Here is a 19809-nt window from a genome sequence, read left to right on the forward strand (position 1 = left end):
CCCCTCTACAAGTAAACAGCAGCTGGTTCAAGAATGTCCCAGTCCCAGAGTAACCTTCCTAGAGAGCAGCTTTATAAACAAATTCACTGGAAAAATCCAGCAGTTCCCAGAAAGCCAAGGTGCTTTCCTAAGTCCTTTCCTCAGTGCACGACAATAGAAGGTTATTAGCAGCAGAACTGTAGTAGTAAAAAAAGTGGACCCTTTACAAATGGAGATTCATCCTCCCTTTTTCACACCAGCAAGCTTCAAAATTCAGTCCAGCTTCAAAACTGTAAGGACAACCCAGTGCTCAGAATAATTAAAGCCTTGTGGAATTTTTGTTCTGGTTGTTCAGTCTCTGTTATTTACTTCAACTTTTGCCAGTCTACAGTTTATTTTGTGCCTTTGTGCTGAGGACTCGTGGTTTTCTTGCCGATTTCTACTGGAAATTATGGTAGTTAAAGTTCAGTTTCCCAGAAGAAGATTCTTACTTCAGCAACTCAAATATTTATATGATGTCTCCTCTACTGTGTAATGACAGCATTCTATGTAGAATTTTTGAGAGATGAGACACTTTGTAAGTTCCAGACTTGCATAATCTGGAAAATTCTGAATTCTCCTGTGTTTCATTACATTACTGCCTCTCTCTTTTCCTGTTGAAGTAGCAAAATACTTGCTCTAGCTTGATGAGCTCCTTCCCACATTTAAAAGAAATTTGTTTGGGTGTAGAAAATGTCAGGTCTCCTGCAGCAAAGCTCATCTGAGTTTTATTCTTCTGTTGTATTGCCTTATAATGTTCCAAATCCATGACCAAATCCATTATTCACAAATACAATTTGCAGCACTGAACCAACCTTAAGTCCAGCTGAGAAGTTTTCAGAACAGTTATGTTGTGTGGTACTGAATGATGTGTAATAGCACCACCATTTGGAGCTCAGGTATCCAGCTGAGATCAAACTTTTCAATATCATTACTAAATTTTACAGATAGTCAAGATTTATTTTTATTTATTATTTTAATTTTTTTTTAAAATGAGGAAGAAGAGTATCTCTGGTCAAAACTGCAAGCAGGTCTGGGCAATTATTTCTAAAAGGCATCCCCATGCTCACTTCCATTGCTGTGGCTTTTGAGACAATTGCAAATTGGGATAGCAGCACCACAGTCAGGTTTTGAAGGATTCATTCCTGAAAGCTGACAAATTAGTGCTGGAGATAAAAAGACTAAGTTCACTGCAGGGTCCTGAGTCTTTGTTCTTTGGCAATGGAGAGAAAGTGAACTCATCAATCAAGGAGAACCATAGCTGGATAAACAGTTTTAGGGCAATTGGTGGTGAACTGTTTGCTAGGCAGCTCCTGTAAATACAGATACTCAGGGACCACTGGGGAATGCTGTGGAGACTTATCTGCTGCCCTCCTAGTGGAATACAGTAAGACTGGTAAAGTATTTGAAAGCAATTTGTAATCAACTCTCAGACTGTTGGGTAAGTAACACTTCCTATGTCCCTCAGATCTTCTGCATTTTTGCAGCTTTGGTAACACCTTAGGAGTGTAGCTGAGGGCAAAACATAGCTCAGTATGTGCATGTGTGGAGCCCTGCTTAAATGGTTGGTTTAAAGTCCATAGTTAGAAGAGCCCAGTTGTCAATTTATGTGTTGTATTTATGGAAAAGGGATGGAATGCAATTGGGTTTATTATTAACTAGATTGGAAACATAAAATTGTGAAAATCTACAACAGGTTCTAACAACAACTGAATCTCTTTTTTTCGAGGTATTTCAAGATTCTTACTAGACTTCACATCTCAGATAGCATTGCCTGGTTATATAAACCAGTGATAACATTTCCTGTGAAACTGGTGAGGATGTAGCAGTGCATTTTGAAGTGTGACTTTGTTGCCTCACTGTCACTGTGAGTTGTTAAATATGTCTCATTTGGAGACCTTATCTGGAACTTTGAGTACAGCTAACATTTAAAAGCTCATAGAATAAAACTAATCATTTAGAAATATTAGAGCAAGCCACAGAGCTGATAGTGGAACTGCCTTTGTTTAAATGTTCTTCAATATTAGACAAATTAGTCTTAATAATGTCTTCTTACATTTACATTATCTTTCCTTTTGAAAAATAAACAGCTCAAACCATTGTCCTCTGCTACCAGCAGATGACAATTATTCAGAAAAGCCTTTGCTTTGGAATTGCCTCTGGTGTTTCAATACAATATTTGACAGTTGAACAGGAAATAAAATTTTTACATGATAACTGTTTATGTTCAGTATTCGTGTGATAAGTTTACTGAAAAGAAGCTAAAGAAAATAAGAACCTGTTTAATACTGTAAATTGAGCATAAGTGTCAAATGCTCTGTCTGAATGCCTGTCTTATCTTTCCTCTGACAGGTTGATAATGTATGGCTTTGTGAAGGCCATGGTACACATGGGCCAGTTAAAGCAATGGGAATTCCACTTCACTGACTGTTTATTTTTTGGATCACTGATGTCTGCCACAGATCCAGGTAACCATTTAAATAAATTGCTTTTTCAAAAGTCAGAAGAGTAAATAAGAACATCACAATTGTAAGTCCCATAGAAATGTTTTCTTCCAATAGCTGTTAAATGTCTGATATTCTGATAATCACAAGTCAAATCAGCTCCAGAGATCCCTTGTGTTTGTTTCAGTGACTAGTTTACCTAGGTTTAGCTCACAGACTTCATAATTGGAGTTGCTGGAAAGACTGGAAAAATGTCCTCTGATCTCCAGGACACCTCCCTGCTGATTGCTGTGAGAACTGCTGTAACCTGGGGCCTCACAGTTAGAAATCTCCACATCACATCCATGTGTGATCTAACCCAGCTTAAAGATACGGGGAACGAAGCTTTCAGATTTGGCCACATGAATACTGTTTATAAGGCATCAGTTACACTTTGAATGCAGTGCTCATATAAATACAACTCTAAAAAATCCCACACCAACAGATTGACTTGAATTTGGAGACATGAGATTTAAAGCCTGAAGTTGCAGTAAATAGCAAAGTCTGGGAAGCAGACTCAGAAGCAGACTCAGTGAGTTTTGGAATCCCAGAAGTACAGAATTTCTTACATTTGAAGGGATGTCTGGGGGTCTTCTAGTCCATCCTTCTAATCAAAACAGGGCTTATCTCAAAGTAAGCCTAGGTTTCGTAGATTTTTCCAGGTTTTGTTATGTTGAAAATGTTAATAAGAGTACTCTGATATTGAAAGGAAGGTATTGCTATTTGCACCTGTAACAGTGAAGGGCAAGGTGAAAAAAGGATTTTTTAATATGTTGTCTGCTGAGACAAAATACAAATTTTGCAAGGGTATGTTGGAATTTTTCAAAATGTTCAGCTGAGCTGTTACAGGCAATGTAACAGAAAACATTTTGTCATGCACATTAGTGTCAACTACCCTTGAGAAACTTCTCTGAGAAACTTAGGAATAAAGCTTTCAAATCCCTGGCTTTGAAAAGAAATGAGAAAAAGCCATTTGTTCTACAATTTTTTTCCATTCTCTAAATGATCTCTCAATATTTAACAAGATACTTTTGGCTTGTGATTTATCGTTCTGATGGCTTAAAAATATGGTCTAAAACAATTTATTTCCACAAAAGCAGTTGTTGCAAGATTGCTGTAAAAGCTGCATCAAGTTGTTATTCTCAAATTAATCCAAGCATCCAATATGCTGCCACTTATCACCCAGCTACATTATTAAGATTCAGCTCAGATTGGAGCCTATCCTCAGAGCAAGAGAAAAACACAGAAACTGAAAGCACAAGGGAAACCTTGGAAAATAAACTGCTTATGGAATAAAAAGGGTGCTTACAATTTCTAAGTATGTTTCTTGATGGTGCCATGAATAGGTTTTTGCAGTTGACTTGGTTTCTTTTCCCATTTTCCAGTCCAATACTATTTAGTTTCACAAATTAACATGTTGACTTATGAGGAGTAATGTATAAGACAAATGCACTGATTTTGATTAGAATGGTACTAAATCACCACTGATTAATCTGAAACAACCATGAAATAAAAAAAGAAAACAAAACAGAAGCTCCTCTTAGACTGTAAGGAATAAGAAGTGAAAAGGATTTCTTTTCCTAGATTTTTAAATAGGCTTAAAAATCTAATGCTGCAGTTGAGAAAACTGCTTTTAGTGTGACAAACTGTCATTAATTAATATTGTTTGCAATTACTCCTTACTTATATAGTGTCTGCTCATGTCCAAGAGGTTTTTTAATGTTCAGTCTTGCTCCCTCTGTTATCTACTCACAATATTCTAAGTTGTTCCATGTGTTCACTAACCTTATCCATAAATTTCAACCACTCAAAGACTTAGAGAATTTTGAATTAAGTTTGTCATTAATTAAATGGTGGAGACTGCTGAAAATATTTCATTGTGTTGCAGGATCTGCTAATGAATTATAATCTCAAGCCATGTAAAGAGCTCACTGGCATTCCAGAAGTTAAAGCTAAAATTTTGTGCCATGGAGGACTGATATGTATTAGAGCATAAAATAATCAGTCTAATGATTTTATATGTGATAACTAGGTTTTGATTTTGTTTTCTTAAAGAAATCTTTGGTAAAATGTCAGCATTATAGAAGTAGGCTAGAACAATAAATTAGTGTCTTAAGATGAAAAAATAAATTCCTGTCAGATTTCCTACATGATTTTCATTTAATTTTTTACTGTGTAGGATTATTAACTCATTTTAAAAAGAGATTTAATTTCCCTTGGCTGTTGGAAGCAATTAAGCCTCAAAATATGCTAAAACTGATCAGTTGACAGAAGTTGGTTTGATTGAGTTCTGTATTTGTAATTGTAAAGATGACTGGTAGATGTTTACATGATAAATAAAGACTTTTACTAGCAGGGCAGTGAACAAATGTCTGCCAGTTACAGTTGCCAATACTGTTAAGAAGAACAAAAAAATATCATAGCAGTCTGTAGGTTTTAGTTTTGAAAGTTATCTGAAGATTATTAATCTAGATATTTTTGCATAAAAATAATTCAGGTGAGTTGCTCTTACATGCTGTGTGTTCCTTTATAGAGAAAACTAGCTCTTGAACTAAGATTAAGAAATTAATTTGAGACTGGATATACTTGGGACTGTGTTTTGCATTATAGACTGTGATCCCTAAACATCAGTGATGCTTTGGGATACCTCAAAAGAACTTTCATGTCTCTAGACAGGAAAGTTAGAAACTTCACGGACAAAAGAAAGTTACTTTCAACTAAATAATTCGTTTTACAGAGAATACCTCCTTTCAATAATTTATTATTTTCAGCAGGAAAAGTTTGTTATTTTAAGACTTCAGGTGAGAGATTTAATTTAAAGAAACAGAATTCTAAAATTCCCAAATTATCACTTCCTCAATCTTTGATTTAAACATGACCAGTATTTACATTTTTCTTTCTTCTGATCAATCTTGTTCTTTCATCTGTGTCAAACAGCACAGATTTCTCTTTTGCTGTAGAAAGGGTTTCCTCGTGTTAGTATTGCATTTTGATTTCTAATGGAACCTGACTCTGGGAGTGTTTTGCTGTGATCCCCTCAAAGGGGATGGAGCAGTTCCTTCCTGCATCCTCGTGCACATGTCACTCATCAAAAGCAGCAGGGAGAGTGTGGCAGAGGTGCTGCCGTGGGCGTGGAGCCCCCAGCGCTTGGCCCCTGAGCAACAGAGACCTGGCAAATGAAACCCTCTGCCGGGCGAGCACAGCCCGGGTGTTCTGCCAGCGGCTGTGCTGTGCTGGGAAGGCAGGTCAGCAACGAGCCCCAGCAATCGGCTGCTCCAGGGCGCCAGTGCTTGTAGCAAATGAAGGGACAGAACAAAACGGGCACGTGAATGTAAAGGTCTGAGCTCTGCCTCAGCCACCAAAAATAACCCAACAGTGCGACTGGCACATTGTCTTGGCTGCTGCCATTAACACGTTCTGTGCAATGACCTTCCCATCCAGACACATCTCATGTGTCTTTGGCACTTCCTTTTTCTTTTTCACTTTTGACATTTCAAGTGTAGAAAACAGCTTTACCTTACAAGGGTTTGCTGGAGCACGGCTATTTCTGAGCTATATGAACTCCCTTACCTTTGGTCACACTGATAATCACAAGGCTCTTCCCTATTTGGAGTTACTATGGTTACAGCTGAACTGGAGCTGTGGGTTGCACTGCTCTTGTTATTGATAAAATTGGATATTTATCAGAAAGAGCAGTTTCTGTTTCTCATAAAATCAAAGGATTTCATATTAAGAAGCATAATGTACAAATACAACAACATAGTACATTTCATATACTGGTTATGTAAGACTTTATAAATGTGGTTTTAATTAAAATATTTGTATGCTTTCTTCTTTTTCACCACTGAACTAATTGTGAGTGGTGTGACTGCTTAATAGGGAAAGAAGACTATAACTTAAATTGAAATCTTTATTTTTAGACCCAGTCAATAGGAAATATAAGTTAAATTTCTCTCATCTTATTTTCTTCCTGTTTGACACTGCCCTCCTAAAAGAATTTATGCCCATGAGAAAGATATTAATAGTTCTAGTCAGAGGATCGAGGTACAATAATACCAGTACTTTATATAATGGTCTCATTTATTTTCTGGGTTTCCTTATTCTTTTTAAACATAACAGCAAAGTAGCATTGGATACAGTTAGTTCAGGGATTGTTGTAGTTTGCTGATATTTCAGTTGCAAATACTTTTTACAGGGACCAATAACAAGCCGATTTGTTTCTACATATGTCAAAAGTTACCTTTCACAAACCAGCTCCACAGACACTTGTTATGACTTGGGTACAACTGAAAGCATGCTAAGCTTATCATCTAGCAGATGTTCCCTAAAGCCATGAAGTTAAGGAAGAAATGAATCAGATTTCTGCTGGCACAAGTACTGTGAAAATCTTAAATGCTTCACTATTTCCTGCTTCCCATGTCTGAATATTTGAGTGAAGGTCACAACTCTTTCTGAGTCAGCAGCTCTCATACACGTTATTTCCACTGGCGTCAGTTTTCTACTGCCACAAAAGGTGTTTGTGCTCCCCCAATTACCTGTCCCTTTAGCCATCAAGTTCTTTACCTGTCTTTATCCCTGTCCTCATATACTTACACTGAAATAAGAGATGAAGAGGTGTTGTGTACTTTAACGAAAAGTAGTTTGGTGTCTTTATAATACATATTGTATCTATTGAATTGTGCAAGTCTTTGAGTAGTTTCCACACAAAACCCAAGTTGTACTTACTGTTCCTCAAAGTGCCTTCAGAAAGCCAGGGAGGCCGTGCTAACTGCAATGCAGCGTCTATGGTCTTTGCTTAAAGTTCTCACAGATTAGACATGTCATTGTGATATATGATTATTTTAAAATTAATTCCCTTGAGTTTAAAGTCAATCATCAGACAAAACACGATGTGTCTACTTTGGACTTGATGACTATTCCTAGGGTGTGATTCTATCCAGAGAGCAATTTAAATTAACTTTCTTCCGTAGCAGAATGTCATGTCCCTTTTATCATGTCTGTTCTGACCTATACCCATAGATTCTCATAATTAATGAAGGCAAATGTGATCTGGGGGAAGTGACTACATGCTGGTTGTCAAAACAAGGTGCAAATGTTTTCTTGAGCTCTTAAACAGGGTGGGTGTGCCAAAGATTCTGCAGTTCTCTGTTGTTATGCAGATACTATTTACAATGTTCATTAATGAGTTGGCTAATGCAACAGAGGGGGCTTCTTCAATGTATAATATTATGTATAAAGGAGATTGCAAACACTTTGAAAAATGTGATTAGAACTCAATATGATTCCTGCAATGATTTAAAATCAAGAAGGATAAATGCTTCACTTAGACAAAATCAACCTCATAGATAGCAGACAAGAAGTGAGCATTCACTTATGAGAAGGATTTCAGGTTTACAACCTGAAAATGAGTCATAAGTACCAATACATAGCAAAAACAAAAGGAAAATAGGATTTATTAACATGTTCTACAGCATCTTTTCATTCTATTTCTTGACAGCAAATGTCAACTACAATACTGGTGTCTGGTTTTGGGCACTGTATTTCAGGGAAGATATGCACAGATTAGAAAGCAAGAAAACCTTACTAAAGGGAGGAGATTGAAAGTGAGTCAGTTTAGGGAGGAGATGTCTGAAATGAGTCTTTGAATAGGCAAAATGTTGCTGGAAAGAAAAACTGAATAAATGTGACAAATTATCTGTGTCTCATGAGGCTGGGAATGGAAATTACAGACTTGAAGAGCAGGAGGGGAGATTTAGGTTAGACATCATTCAGAAATAACTGCATTTATAAATTGTATGAATACTGAAGAGTAAGTTACTTTCCCTTGGGATTTGTGGAACCAGCATCACTTCAGTTCCTTAAAAACAGATCAGAAAAATATCTGTCAGCAGCGATATGGCTGAAGTTTGCTGTGTCTTGGGCCAGACAAACATAGGGACAAAGCAGAGACCAGAATCCTTGGGTCAGGGACAGGTAGTTCTGTAAAGAAGATCCTATAACCTCCACTGGAAACGAGAAAACATTTGAAATAGAAGATACTTTCTGAAAACTGGGTGAACTGGGCATTCAATGCATTATTGTGTCACTTGCTTTATTATTTTGCTTTCATTTGAAAAGATTTGAAGTCATATTTTTGGGGTAGGGTTGAGAAAGAAAACAAAAGAAATCTGTTTACTTAGGAGGAAAGAAGAAGGAGAGGAATGTGTAGGCATCTGTCTAATTGGGTTGGCCTGCTACATGTACACACCGACAGGACTTTGGACTTTACTGCTTTCTTTTCCTTCTATCATTACCACAGGGACTATTAATGAGAGTCCAAACTAATTAGCCAGTAAACAAAAGCTAGAAGTGGCAAATAGTTTTAGAAAACAAGTCTGTTGTTATGGCAATGACATCAAAGAACAGGGCACTAAACTGGGTCCACATTTAGCACATTAAGTCAGCATTGCTAATCAGGAAAAAACCTGAATATAGATGTTGGTGAACCAAGAAAATATCGTTTGTCAATAAAACTCCTTCCTACACCTTTGAGCTATTCTGGGGAAAGAACTCTTTTCCTAGTTTAAATTATAGCTGCAGTGGGAGTAGATGGGTGAGGTTACCAGGATGGTTAAATATAACTAGCTAATTTAAATATAGCTATATCAGCAAATGTTCAGCTACACACATCCCCTAAATTGTCTTCTGTAGGATAACACTTCCAAAATTCTTCAAAGATAACACATCAACAGAGATCACTTTGACATAAAATCTCACAGGAGAACTGAGAATCTATTTTGGGTTTATAAACAGATTTTTAGATTACACAGATATTTAAATGTCATTTAGAAAATCTAAGGAGTAATGATCTCAAAGTTCCAAGAAATATTATTAAGACAAAACGTCATTAGCTGTTCATGTTTTTCTGTGATTTATCAGCAGTCATGTGAATGTAAAAGCATATAATTGTCATATCTAAAATGTCAGAGGTGAACATGGCATCCCAGAGGCACTCCTAAACTTTGGGATTCCTGGACCTTGAGGACTGAGTCATTTGCACAATTATGTACTAGAATGAGCGCCAGTGAAGCAGTGAGTTATCATGTAATTGGGGGCCTTTACATTAAATTCTGTTTGAAAAGAGAAAGCTCTGCTTCACCCATGCAAAGATAAAATAAAACCAACACAGAACATAAACAGTCTTCTTCAGTTGGAGATTACTGTGAGAAATAAAGAATCGGTTTTATCATTATGAAGTGCAAGGTAGATCTTGGGAAGGACTGTGATACCCTGTTTGCAGGTAAGAAAACTGAGGCATAAAACAGATAAGGCATAAGTTAATAACTGTAGGACCTTATTTCCTGAATATGAGCCAAGTGTCTAAATGCCCCTGAGGATGTTTGTCTAAATGTTTTGCCCAACTTCAATTTAAATTCAACACACTCTATTCTTTTTCTACTACACTGGTAAACTAAAAATCAAATAGAGGATATAACTCATGAAGGAGGAAGGAACGTTAGTTAATGATATTCTGAGGGCAAAGGGTTACAGGTGTCAGATATCCTGATCTGGACCAGAAGGCTGCATGACCACAGATATGCTAATCCAAGGGGAAAGTGGTTCAGGACAGGGTAAGTTATTATGCATATTCTTCAGTGAACAAGCATAATAGATGGATAAGTGTTATTAAATCCTTCTTAAAACAGGTAAACCACTACTCATTACACATGAAGTCCATGGAAAAGCCTATCTTTTCATCACCCTTGTTTTTTCTGTAGTCACAAGATCACAGTCCCTTATGCACAGTGAAACATGCTGGGACATTTTCATATATGCATGATTCTCTGTGTGAGAGGGAAAGTGTCTTCCTAACTCAGCTGAAACACCAAAACTCATAGACCTAATGGATTTAAGGATCTTATATACTTCAGTTGATCCCTTATAACTTATTATTAACCACTTAGGCAATAAATAGGACTAGACTTCTCAAAACTCATATTCTAATATTGCTTTATTTCTTGAACTGCCAGAGCAACACGAAAATAAGAACTCACTTTGCTTTGTTTCCATACAGTGACAGTTCTTGCTATTTTCCATGAGCTGCATGTGGATACAGATTTATACACGCTCCTGTTTGGAGAGAGTGTCCTAAATGATGCTGTGGCTATAGTGCTGACACAGTAAGTACACCCACCTCCATTCTTTACTTGGTGAGATAATTACAGGCTTTAGTAGCTGATGTAATTCTCATTGATATAGTTTGTGCAAGTATAGATAGAGCATTTGAAGATTTTGTTACAGAGAAGTAGTTTTGGAATTGTTCTTGGTTTGTTAAACACTAGAATTTCAATATTGTTAATGGTAACTGCATATCCAGAATGCAGTTTTTACTTTATATTCTTCAACCTAAAAAGCAGTCTATTCTGTAAAATTTGTAAAATTAATTCAATATTATTTCTTTCTCATCTAAACAAGGTATCTTGAAAAAATAATGCAGAATGAGCACCTGGGATATAGGGCAACTGTAAAATTGGAGACAGGTTCTTTTTGTTTTTTGCAATCTTTTATTTTCTAAGATTAAAACCAAAAAGTGGTACACAGTAGCTCAGTTTATCTACTCTTGCCTATTGAATCTGACAGAGCTTCAGCTGATAATATTATCTTGAATTTATATATAGCTTTTTTATTCTCAGGAATCCTCAAACAGATCACAAATGATGGGCCAAAATCACACAAGTATGTGCTGTTCTAAAAACACAGATGCTAAGTACATGATTAACAGAATCTCAACTCCACTCTACATGTATTATATGCTTCCTGAAGCTTTGCTAGAAAAACAAATAATCCTCTCAGATATAAGAGTAACAGAATTGCAAAATCAAGTTCAATTCTCCAGGATGCTTGAAGATGCTTCACAGTAAGCCTCAATTCAGTGCCACCTTTCTCCTTACAACATGGTTCCTTGAACTAGGATTTATTCTATCCTTCAGAAAAAAAGACTTTTACAGATTTTACAGTCGTTAAAAAACTGAGATTTATATTTTTGTCTGAAACTCCATGCAGTTTCACTTATAATAGTTGAATTGCAAAAAAAAACAAACCCAAACTCGTTTCAAAATACAAAAAAAAAAGTATTCTTATTTAATTTATCATTCTCCAGTTATCAGTCTAGTTGCATTCACCCACACTAAACTCCTCATATTGTTTTCAGAGCAAGAGTAGTATTTTCAAACACTGTCAAGTGTCTGAGCACAGCATTTCATGATTAGATACAGCATGGCTGTCACATCCAGTGACTGGGGCTGGAATGTGTCACTTAGAAGAGCATCTGGTACATCAGCAAATAAAATGCTCAGAAGGAAAACTAATCAAAGACAAGACAACTGGGTAGAGAGAGCAGACAGAAAAGCATTAAAGCAGCTATTAGAATCAGAAAGAAGCATGTAGGTGACAGTAAGTCTGGGATCTTTTTCCTCTCCCTTGGTGTTGTTTAATAGAGGCCTAGACATTTACAGCTCATTTAGACTCTTCACCTGTTACTGCAAGATTCCTGGGCTGAGGAACTGTAAGGCTACAAGCAACTCAAGGGCACCCAGAATGTTTTAAGTATCTCTATTTTTCAGTCACTGTGATGCCAAAGCACACAGATCCCTTCAAAGGCACAACTCAACTGCAAAACAAATCTAGAAAGACAAGAACTATCAGATAGAACATGATCCATGAGTTTCTAAACTCTGCTCTTCACAGTACTCAAGTCTAGGTTTTGAATCTCAGCCTAACTCCTTTTCGTGTTTTCTTTGCTGTACATGGGAGATTACAAATCTTTACTATACAATCTCTTGTCACTGGAAAACTAATGTTTTGGGGTTTTTTTATATTCAGTGTGACTGATAGTTTGATTTCTAGAGACATTTTTAGCGACTGAAGAGAATATATGGCATCATCAGTTTCACAATTCATGACTCTCTGGCTTAAATAATCAGCTTCTGCAGAAATACAATGTTTCTGAAACCTAATATGATCTTCCCGTTGCCATTTAAGTAAAGATATACTGTTAATAATGTCAGCTTCAGGTCATTAACACCGCACTAAACCAATCTGAGTTTAAATGAAGAATATTATTTTTCTATGACTGTGAAAGATCAGCTATTTTTTTTCCCTGTAACCCATACCATTCTTGTGTGCAAACACAACATGTTCATAATTACAGTAATAGAGGTCTATTTAAAAAGGTGTGAGAATAATGTTTACAAATCTGCAAAAGCAATAATGAGTGGCTTAGTACACTACATAATGGTAAACAGAAAATAGAACAAGAAAATACACAGTGTCTTTCATTATCTAACAGAAAAGACAAGATAATGTCTGCAGGAGTGACTCACTGCAGGAAAGGCAGGGAGAGAAAAGAGGGAAGGCCCTTCTGGCTGGCTGTGGCAATTGGACAAGGTGAAGGTGGTGTGGCTGACTGCCAACAAGGGTTTAGATTGATCTCTCTCCTTTCCTTCAGCTTCTCCCTCCAACCACTATTCTTCCTCCGCTGTTTATCATTTAGTTTAAGAAGGACAGCAGCAGGACCAGCTACTCCTACATTTTTCTTCTGGATTTAGTAAGTCACAGGAGCTCTGTGTTGCTGCAGCAGTAAGTACAGACACTGTGGCCAATTGCCCTCAGAAAATACTGATCAAGGACACAAATCTTCCAGGCCAGTTTAGCGACTCTCCTCTGGCCATCCTGCCACACCAAACACCTGGGTGTTTGTGATAATTGCAAGATTTCATTTATACTGTGCTATTTTAAGATAATCCATGCAGGAGGGATCACTGTGACTCGAATAGACAGCAGTGGCTGCAGGAAGGCTGGCAAGCTGTTGTGCATCTGGGAGAGCTCACACACACAAGGGCCTCTGGGAGCAAGGGCACTGTAGATGTGACAAGAATTTTCTCCTATAAAAGTAACTTGCAGAGTTGCTTACAACTTTTCATTATTAGGATAAAAGTCTCACTTTAATAAAAAGTTTTTGACAATTCTCACAGAAAAATAAATATTTTGGAAGAAAACAAGTATTTAAATTATTAAAAATTAGTAATTTATGAGCCTGGTTTAGATCAAGGATTCAAGATATTTAAGAAAAATAATAACAGAACCTTGCAAGACAACACTTACTAGATTACTAAACATGTCTGCTTTTAGGCAGAAAAACCTGTATGATTAATTATGCCACAAATATTTCCCACATCCTTTGTTTTTCAGAAAATTAACTTGTCACTTGTGTCCACTTTCTATGTCTATTCACAGTAGAAACTTTATATGTAGAATTATTTTATACATACTAACATTAAAACAAATAAATAAAACATAATCTTTATGATTACAGATTGTTTCACTATTTAGAATTTCATTTTAGACAACAGATTATGGGAATCTTTTAATAAAAGGTTGATCATATCTTCATATATTTATTATATTTTACCATATCTTTATTACAATTTTAAAGAAATCATTCTCAGTTCTTCAGATATACACCAAGAACTAGTAGTACCTTATGCAAGTTAATATTGTGTTCAAACCAGCCTTTCCTGGCAGAAAGTCTCCTGGAAGCTTGTATGGGGCTTTCTAAAATAACACGGCAAAGGTAACTGAGACAACTGTATTGAAAAACAATATTCACTTCCAGGGGAAATAACTTAGAAACCAGAGTTCAGCTCAGTGTGTGCTGAGCACCCTCTAAGGTTATATCTTGTCAGACAGTGATCTTTATAATTATCTTAGGAAGACAGGAGAATTCCTTCTGACACACTGGTGATTCTTACTGGTAGGCACAGTCATCATATTACTAATTTCAGTACAGTTTAGATCTCTTCAAAATATAAGGAACTCTTGATGTAATGGACCTCAAATAAAAAATTAATAAAACCTTTAAACCTTTCTGAGTTTAGGTCTCTGTTTATGTGTATTGTTATTACTTCAGTGGGTTTAGTGCTGTTACTATGCCATTGAATTTGAAGGTACTTTACACAGGAGGCAAATGTAATCAGAGATTGAAGAAACGGATATTTGACAAACATCAAATATAATTGCAAATATTCAGTCTATGTTTTATGTTGTCATTGGCCCAGTGAGGTGACTGTCCATTATCTGCAAGTGTTACTTTCCTAGTTTTCACAATTTCTAATTGTTATTCTTTGTGTATTATATATTAAAATCAGTAGTTCTATAAAGGACACAAAAAGATACTACGACTATGCTGTTGAATAATTAAGTTGGGAGCTGGGACTTGAGGGAAATAATATTGGCTTTGAAAGCTATGATGGGTGTCTCCTTGATGCTTATCTCAGTAGATCTGAAGCTCCCTTTATGATTATATTATGCTTTTTTCTTTTGTCATGGACTGTCTCTAATTTGGATCCTTTACCCTTTCATTTTTGGAGCATTGTTCTGTATAGACTTTGCTACACTTTGATCCCTGGGCACATTGAATAAGAAATATTGCAGAGGAAAGATAGCTGAATGTTCTCATATCATATTTTTCCCTCAAACTGCTGTTATAGTCAGAAAGTGGCCTTTAAAAGTGACATTGTGTGCTTCCGTATGTATATCTCAAAACCTTTTTTATCATGTGTACCAATTGAGAAACAAAGACTTTGTTTCAGTTCCCTCCCCACCTGTGGGTAAGTGGGAGTTTGTTCGGTCTAAGAACACGGTGAATTCTGTCAGCCTGAATCCCAAACCTCGTGCTGAGGCACTGTTAGCAAATAGCAGAAAAATATGACTGCATCAGTATGGAGCAATCACATATTAAAAAAAGAACTTTTGTTTCTCTGTTGCCCTTGTATTTTTAACCATTTTTTTAAACCCTGCATTCATGCAATTTCTTAGCGTCTTTTAATGTTTTATCTCAGCCACTGGAGTGAAAAAGAAACTCATTTAAGTTCTATTTAGTTCCAACATATATCTGAGCGTAGACATTATTCACACGTCCTAGGCATATCAGTACGTAAGAAATAGTGTAAAAAAACACTTCTAAGTGGGCCCTTATGTGCCCACAGTTTAAAGTTTCAGTGTACCTACACATAAAGCTTTTCAGTCTAGGTAACTGGTTTTCAAAAGTATAAAAGCCTCATTCCTTGCCAAGTACTGTACAAAGCTGCACAGAGCAACACTTGTAGCCAAGGAAGGAAAGAAGAAAATAGAAGCACCTGTGCCATTAAGCACATGACAAAAAGGTAAAAAGTATCAACACATGCAACACTTTCCTGCTCAAAGAAAATAGATTTCTAAGTGTTGCAAGAGGTGGTGAAATGGAGATGAAAGAGAAAGTAGGAAAAAGAGCTGGTGAAAGCAACAAATGGATATTGTGAAAGCACGGCTAGGAAAAAGATGCAAGAGTGAGAAAAGACAAGACATGGTGAGAAACAAAGATAAGGCACACTGTGTAACTACAGATCATGACAGTGATACATAAACCTGTAGCTAGGACTCCTTGGAGGGAAGAAAAGCTTGTTTACTCATAGGGATGCAGAGAAAAACCTGATTATTTTTCTCTGATGCAATTTTGCGGTTTAATCTTGATTTCTTGTAAATATCTATGTTGAAATCCTTAAGCAGAACATCAAAATCTGCTCCTGAACTGTAAAGAAACTGGCAACAGAATAGGAGTTAGGACAGCCAGTTCTAAAGAGTGATAGGCTGCAATCAAGTAGTGAGTCTGAATTTAGAAAAGGAATGAGATTCTACCAGAAATACAAGGGGTTGCCCCCAGACCTTTTCTTTGTAGCTGTCTTTATGTTAACTAGTTTGGCAGACCTGCAGGAACTGAGGCCTGTATGAGCTCAGTTTGAGCAGTGGCAAGCTTAGATAGGGGTTGCCTTTGCAAAATCCAACCTAGAAATCACAGCTCAAAGTGAGACCAGCACTGGAACCCAACCAGGCATAGGGAGAGTTGTTCCATGGTACTGACTGGCATGACCTTGAATCTTTACCAAAGATTTAGGGATTTCAATGCCTGTGAGCTACAATGCTACATGAATGACTGGCTGTATCTCTGGATAAAGTCCTCGCCTCATTCCAGATAAATACTATTTGTAATTTTATTCCCACTAAGATTCCTAAGGAAGGACGTCTGTAACACTGTGGAAGAGAATAAAATAGAACCACCTGAAAACCTGAAAGCAGGCAAGGATGGAAGCTCAGCCCAAACATTTCAGTTACTCGTTCCCCTTAGACAAGATGAATTTGGCTACTATTCCCCATATTGTTGGAAAGGCTTATATACCAAGCAGCCATTCAACCAGTCAAATAACAGAGTAATTTATAAATTAATAGAGCAAGGAGTTAATTGTGCAATGAGCTAGTGAGTGATTTCAAAAGGTGGATGAGGAATCCTTTCCCTCTATTATTTCTATAATAATGAAATTATGGTTGTCCATCTGCTCTTTTTACCTTTGAGGAAGGGTTTAGTCCCAGCTTATTTTGTTGATGATAATTAGAGTTTCACGTCACTGACCATCTGGAACAGGAGATGTGAGCACTGGGAAACTAACCAAACTTGCTATTAGCAGGAACTTTAAAAGAGCTTCTTTCCCAGAATAGAGGAAATCCCACATAAAATGTTTGTGTCATTTTTTAATAAATCTTCCTTTCTTTTTTCTCCATAAGCCTTACAGTAAAGGCCAGAGTTATGCTTAAATCAGGGGGGGGAATGTTATTGAATTTCTGTAATGCTTGTTAAAGCTGGAATTTCAGCATGAAAATGGAAACTCAGAATGTTTTCAGGAGGTAATTCTCCTTATTATATTTTTTCACATTTCATATTTCATATCCCTTTTTCCAAAATTAGCGCCACATCAAAATTTTACTTCATATGTACTTAATACACACTAAAGGTCTTACTCGCTGCTGTATTGGCTCTGCCTGAGCTGCAGTTCATTCTCCCCACAGAGCCCTCCCAGTGCTGGGCTTTGTGTTGGTACCAGAGAGGTGTTGATAGCACAGCAGTGTTTTGGCTGCAGCTGAGCAGAGCTGGCACAGTGCCAGAGCTGCCTCCCCAGCATCCTACCCCTCTGCTGGAGTGGGCAAAGTCTTGGGAGAGCACACAGCCAGGACAGCTGACCCCAACTGACCAAAGGGATATTCCACACACATGACGAGCTGGGCAGGAACAGCCCAGAGAAAGGAGGAAGGGGGCAGGGGAGGCTTTTGTTACTGTGTTTATCTTCCAGAGCAACTGCTACACGTACTTGCTACAGATACACATGCTCTGCTTCCCGGGAAGTGGCTGCGCATCACCTACTGATGGGAAGTAGAGAATAAATATTTTGTTTTCTTTTGCTTCCACACACAGCTTTTGCTTTATTAATCTGCCTTTATCTCGACCCGTGAGTTTTTTTCCATTTTATTTTGTTCCCCCCACCCCATCCTGCTGAGGAGGGGAGAGTGAGAGTGGCTGGCTGGGCACCCGTCATCCATCCAGGGTCAGCCCACCACAGTTACCTAATTGGGTCTGGATTGTTTGTGCAATTTATTTGAATAGGCAGCCTTCAGTCGCATTCTGCTAAACTAGAATATATTTCAGTGAGTAATGTTATAGAGAGTGCCCTCAGGGATGTATAGAAATGTAGCTTAGCTCAAATCAGCTGGGAATGTCTGTACTTGTCACACCCAATCAAATCAGGCTAGCTGCAGGTATCTCTGTCCACTGATACACAATCAGACTGATAAGATTTAAGATCAGAATTAAGAACACTGCTTGCAGTCCTTGCAAATCACATCTAAGGGGCAATTATTTAGACATATTTTCTGTACAAATGACCGAACTGGCATCAAAGCTTCTTCATTTCAAAGACCTATTGGGAACTCTTCAGAACTGAAGTACAGCCTGGGATGAGTCAGCTTGTTTTGTGAGCTCTTCCAGATGTTTTTTCTTGTCCAAATAACCTTTCTCTAGTGAATAAGACAGATTTTTCTGAGACCAAGATAATTTCATACAGAATCTAATTCTACTTACAGAGACAACTCCCTTTTAGTTTAAAATGATAATATGATACTATTTCCCTTGAAAGGTTCCAAAAGAAAGCTCATTTCATCCTCTCTGGATGAGATACTGTACATAAGAGTCTGTCTGGTTCTTGCAGTAGATCAACATATTTTTCAAGTCTCCTGGCAGGGAAGAGAGAGGAGGAGTGTGTATTGGAAAGGTGGGGAGAGCCTGCCATTTCATTTGCTGGGTACCCACCAATACCTATTCACTGCCCAAATCCTTTCCAGAAACACAGTATTGAAGAGCACAGCTATCTCAAAGAGGCAGAGGATTTGTGACAACAGGATAAACTCTGTAAAAATTCTGTTATTCTTTGGAGATCAGGTTGTGATTAAATGAAAGGAACCTGTTCCTAGAATGGACTGCATGTTTTCAGTGGCTACCCAGGAACACAAGGAAAGACTGAAGTCTCTCATGATCCCTCTGTGAACTCCTCCAGAAGCTGTGTGCTACAGTTCAATTGGAATTTCATCATTCTGACCTGCTCTAAGCCTTTTTTTGTTTTACTAAAAAACAAAACTGCTTCCCACTGCAAGCCTTGATCTTTCAAGACTCACATCCTTAAGCTACTGATTCTGTTAGAACTGACAAAATTCTCCACAAAATTCTTTTGCATGTGTGTATGTGCATATATATGTATATACACTTCTGGATATATGGGGGATTATCCATAAAGCACGTCAAGATAACGCAAATGTTATCAAGTACTCAAAATTTACATAATGCCCCAAGATTTTCATATCTTACTGAAGAGGAGTTGAGAGGCACCTTTTGTAAACATTTTAACCAAATGTAATTTTTAAGTTTATTTTTTTCATACACAGAAACCCCCCTCTCTCCATACCCAAGACATTATTTTCAGTGTGCATGTTTCACCTTTTGGATTAGGAACTTTAATGTTTTCAGGATATACTTTTGTCACTTGAGCAAAGAGAATAATTGATAACAGTAGCATACAGCTGCCTTCCCTCAGTGCCAGGCACAGCAGAAGAGACTGCATGCCTCTAGCTACTGCATTTCACAGCTACTTAAACCACGAGACTCAGCAAATATCTTTTCTTAGAATTTATTTCAATGGTTATAGGCCTTTTATATTGGTCACAATCTCATTCTTTCTCTCTCCTTTGTCTGTTCACAATCTCTGTCTTGCTCTACCCATTTCCCTGAATTGCTTGACCTCCTGCACTTCTGCTGCAGTCACCAGACCTCAGCTCTCCCATCTGAGATGGAAAGAAATTATTTCTAGAAATAAGCTAAGAGTGAAAACTCTTAAACCAATCTCCTGCATTCCCT

The 19809-nt window shown here is 37.3% G+C and overlaps 1 protein-coding gene across 1 annotated transcript in view; it reads left to right on the top strand.

Annotated features, from left to right (window-relative positions):
* LOC103759258 (sodium/hydrogen exchanger 9) overlaps window positions 1-19809 on the top strand; it is a 73226-nt gene that overhangs the window by 38616 nt on the left and 14801 nt on the right. The window contains exons 5-6 of the mRNA XM_018074813.2: window positions 2371-2486; window positions 10555-10660. Coding sequence (XP_017930302.2) covers window positions 2371-2486; window positions 10555-10660 — 222 coding nt within the window. The remainder of the gene's footprint in view (window positions 1-2370; window positions 2487-10554; window positions 10661-19809) is intronic.

The sequence above is a fragment of the Manacus vitellinus genome, unplaced genomic scaffold (assembly GCF_001715985.3).
Source record: "Manacus vitellinus isolate BGI_N305 unplaced genomic scaffold, ASM171598v3 scaffold_29_pilon, whole genome shotgun sequence".
NCBI lineage: Eukaryota > Metazoa > Chordata > Aves > Passeriformes > Pipridae > Manacus > Manacus vitellinus.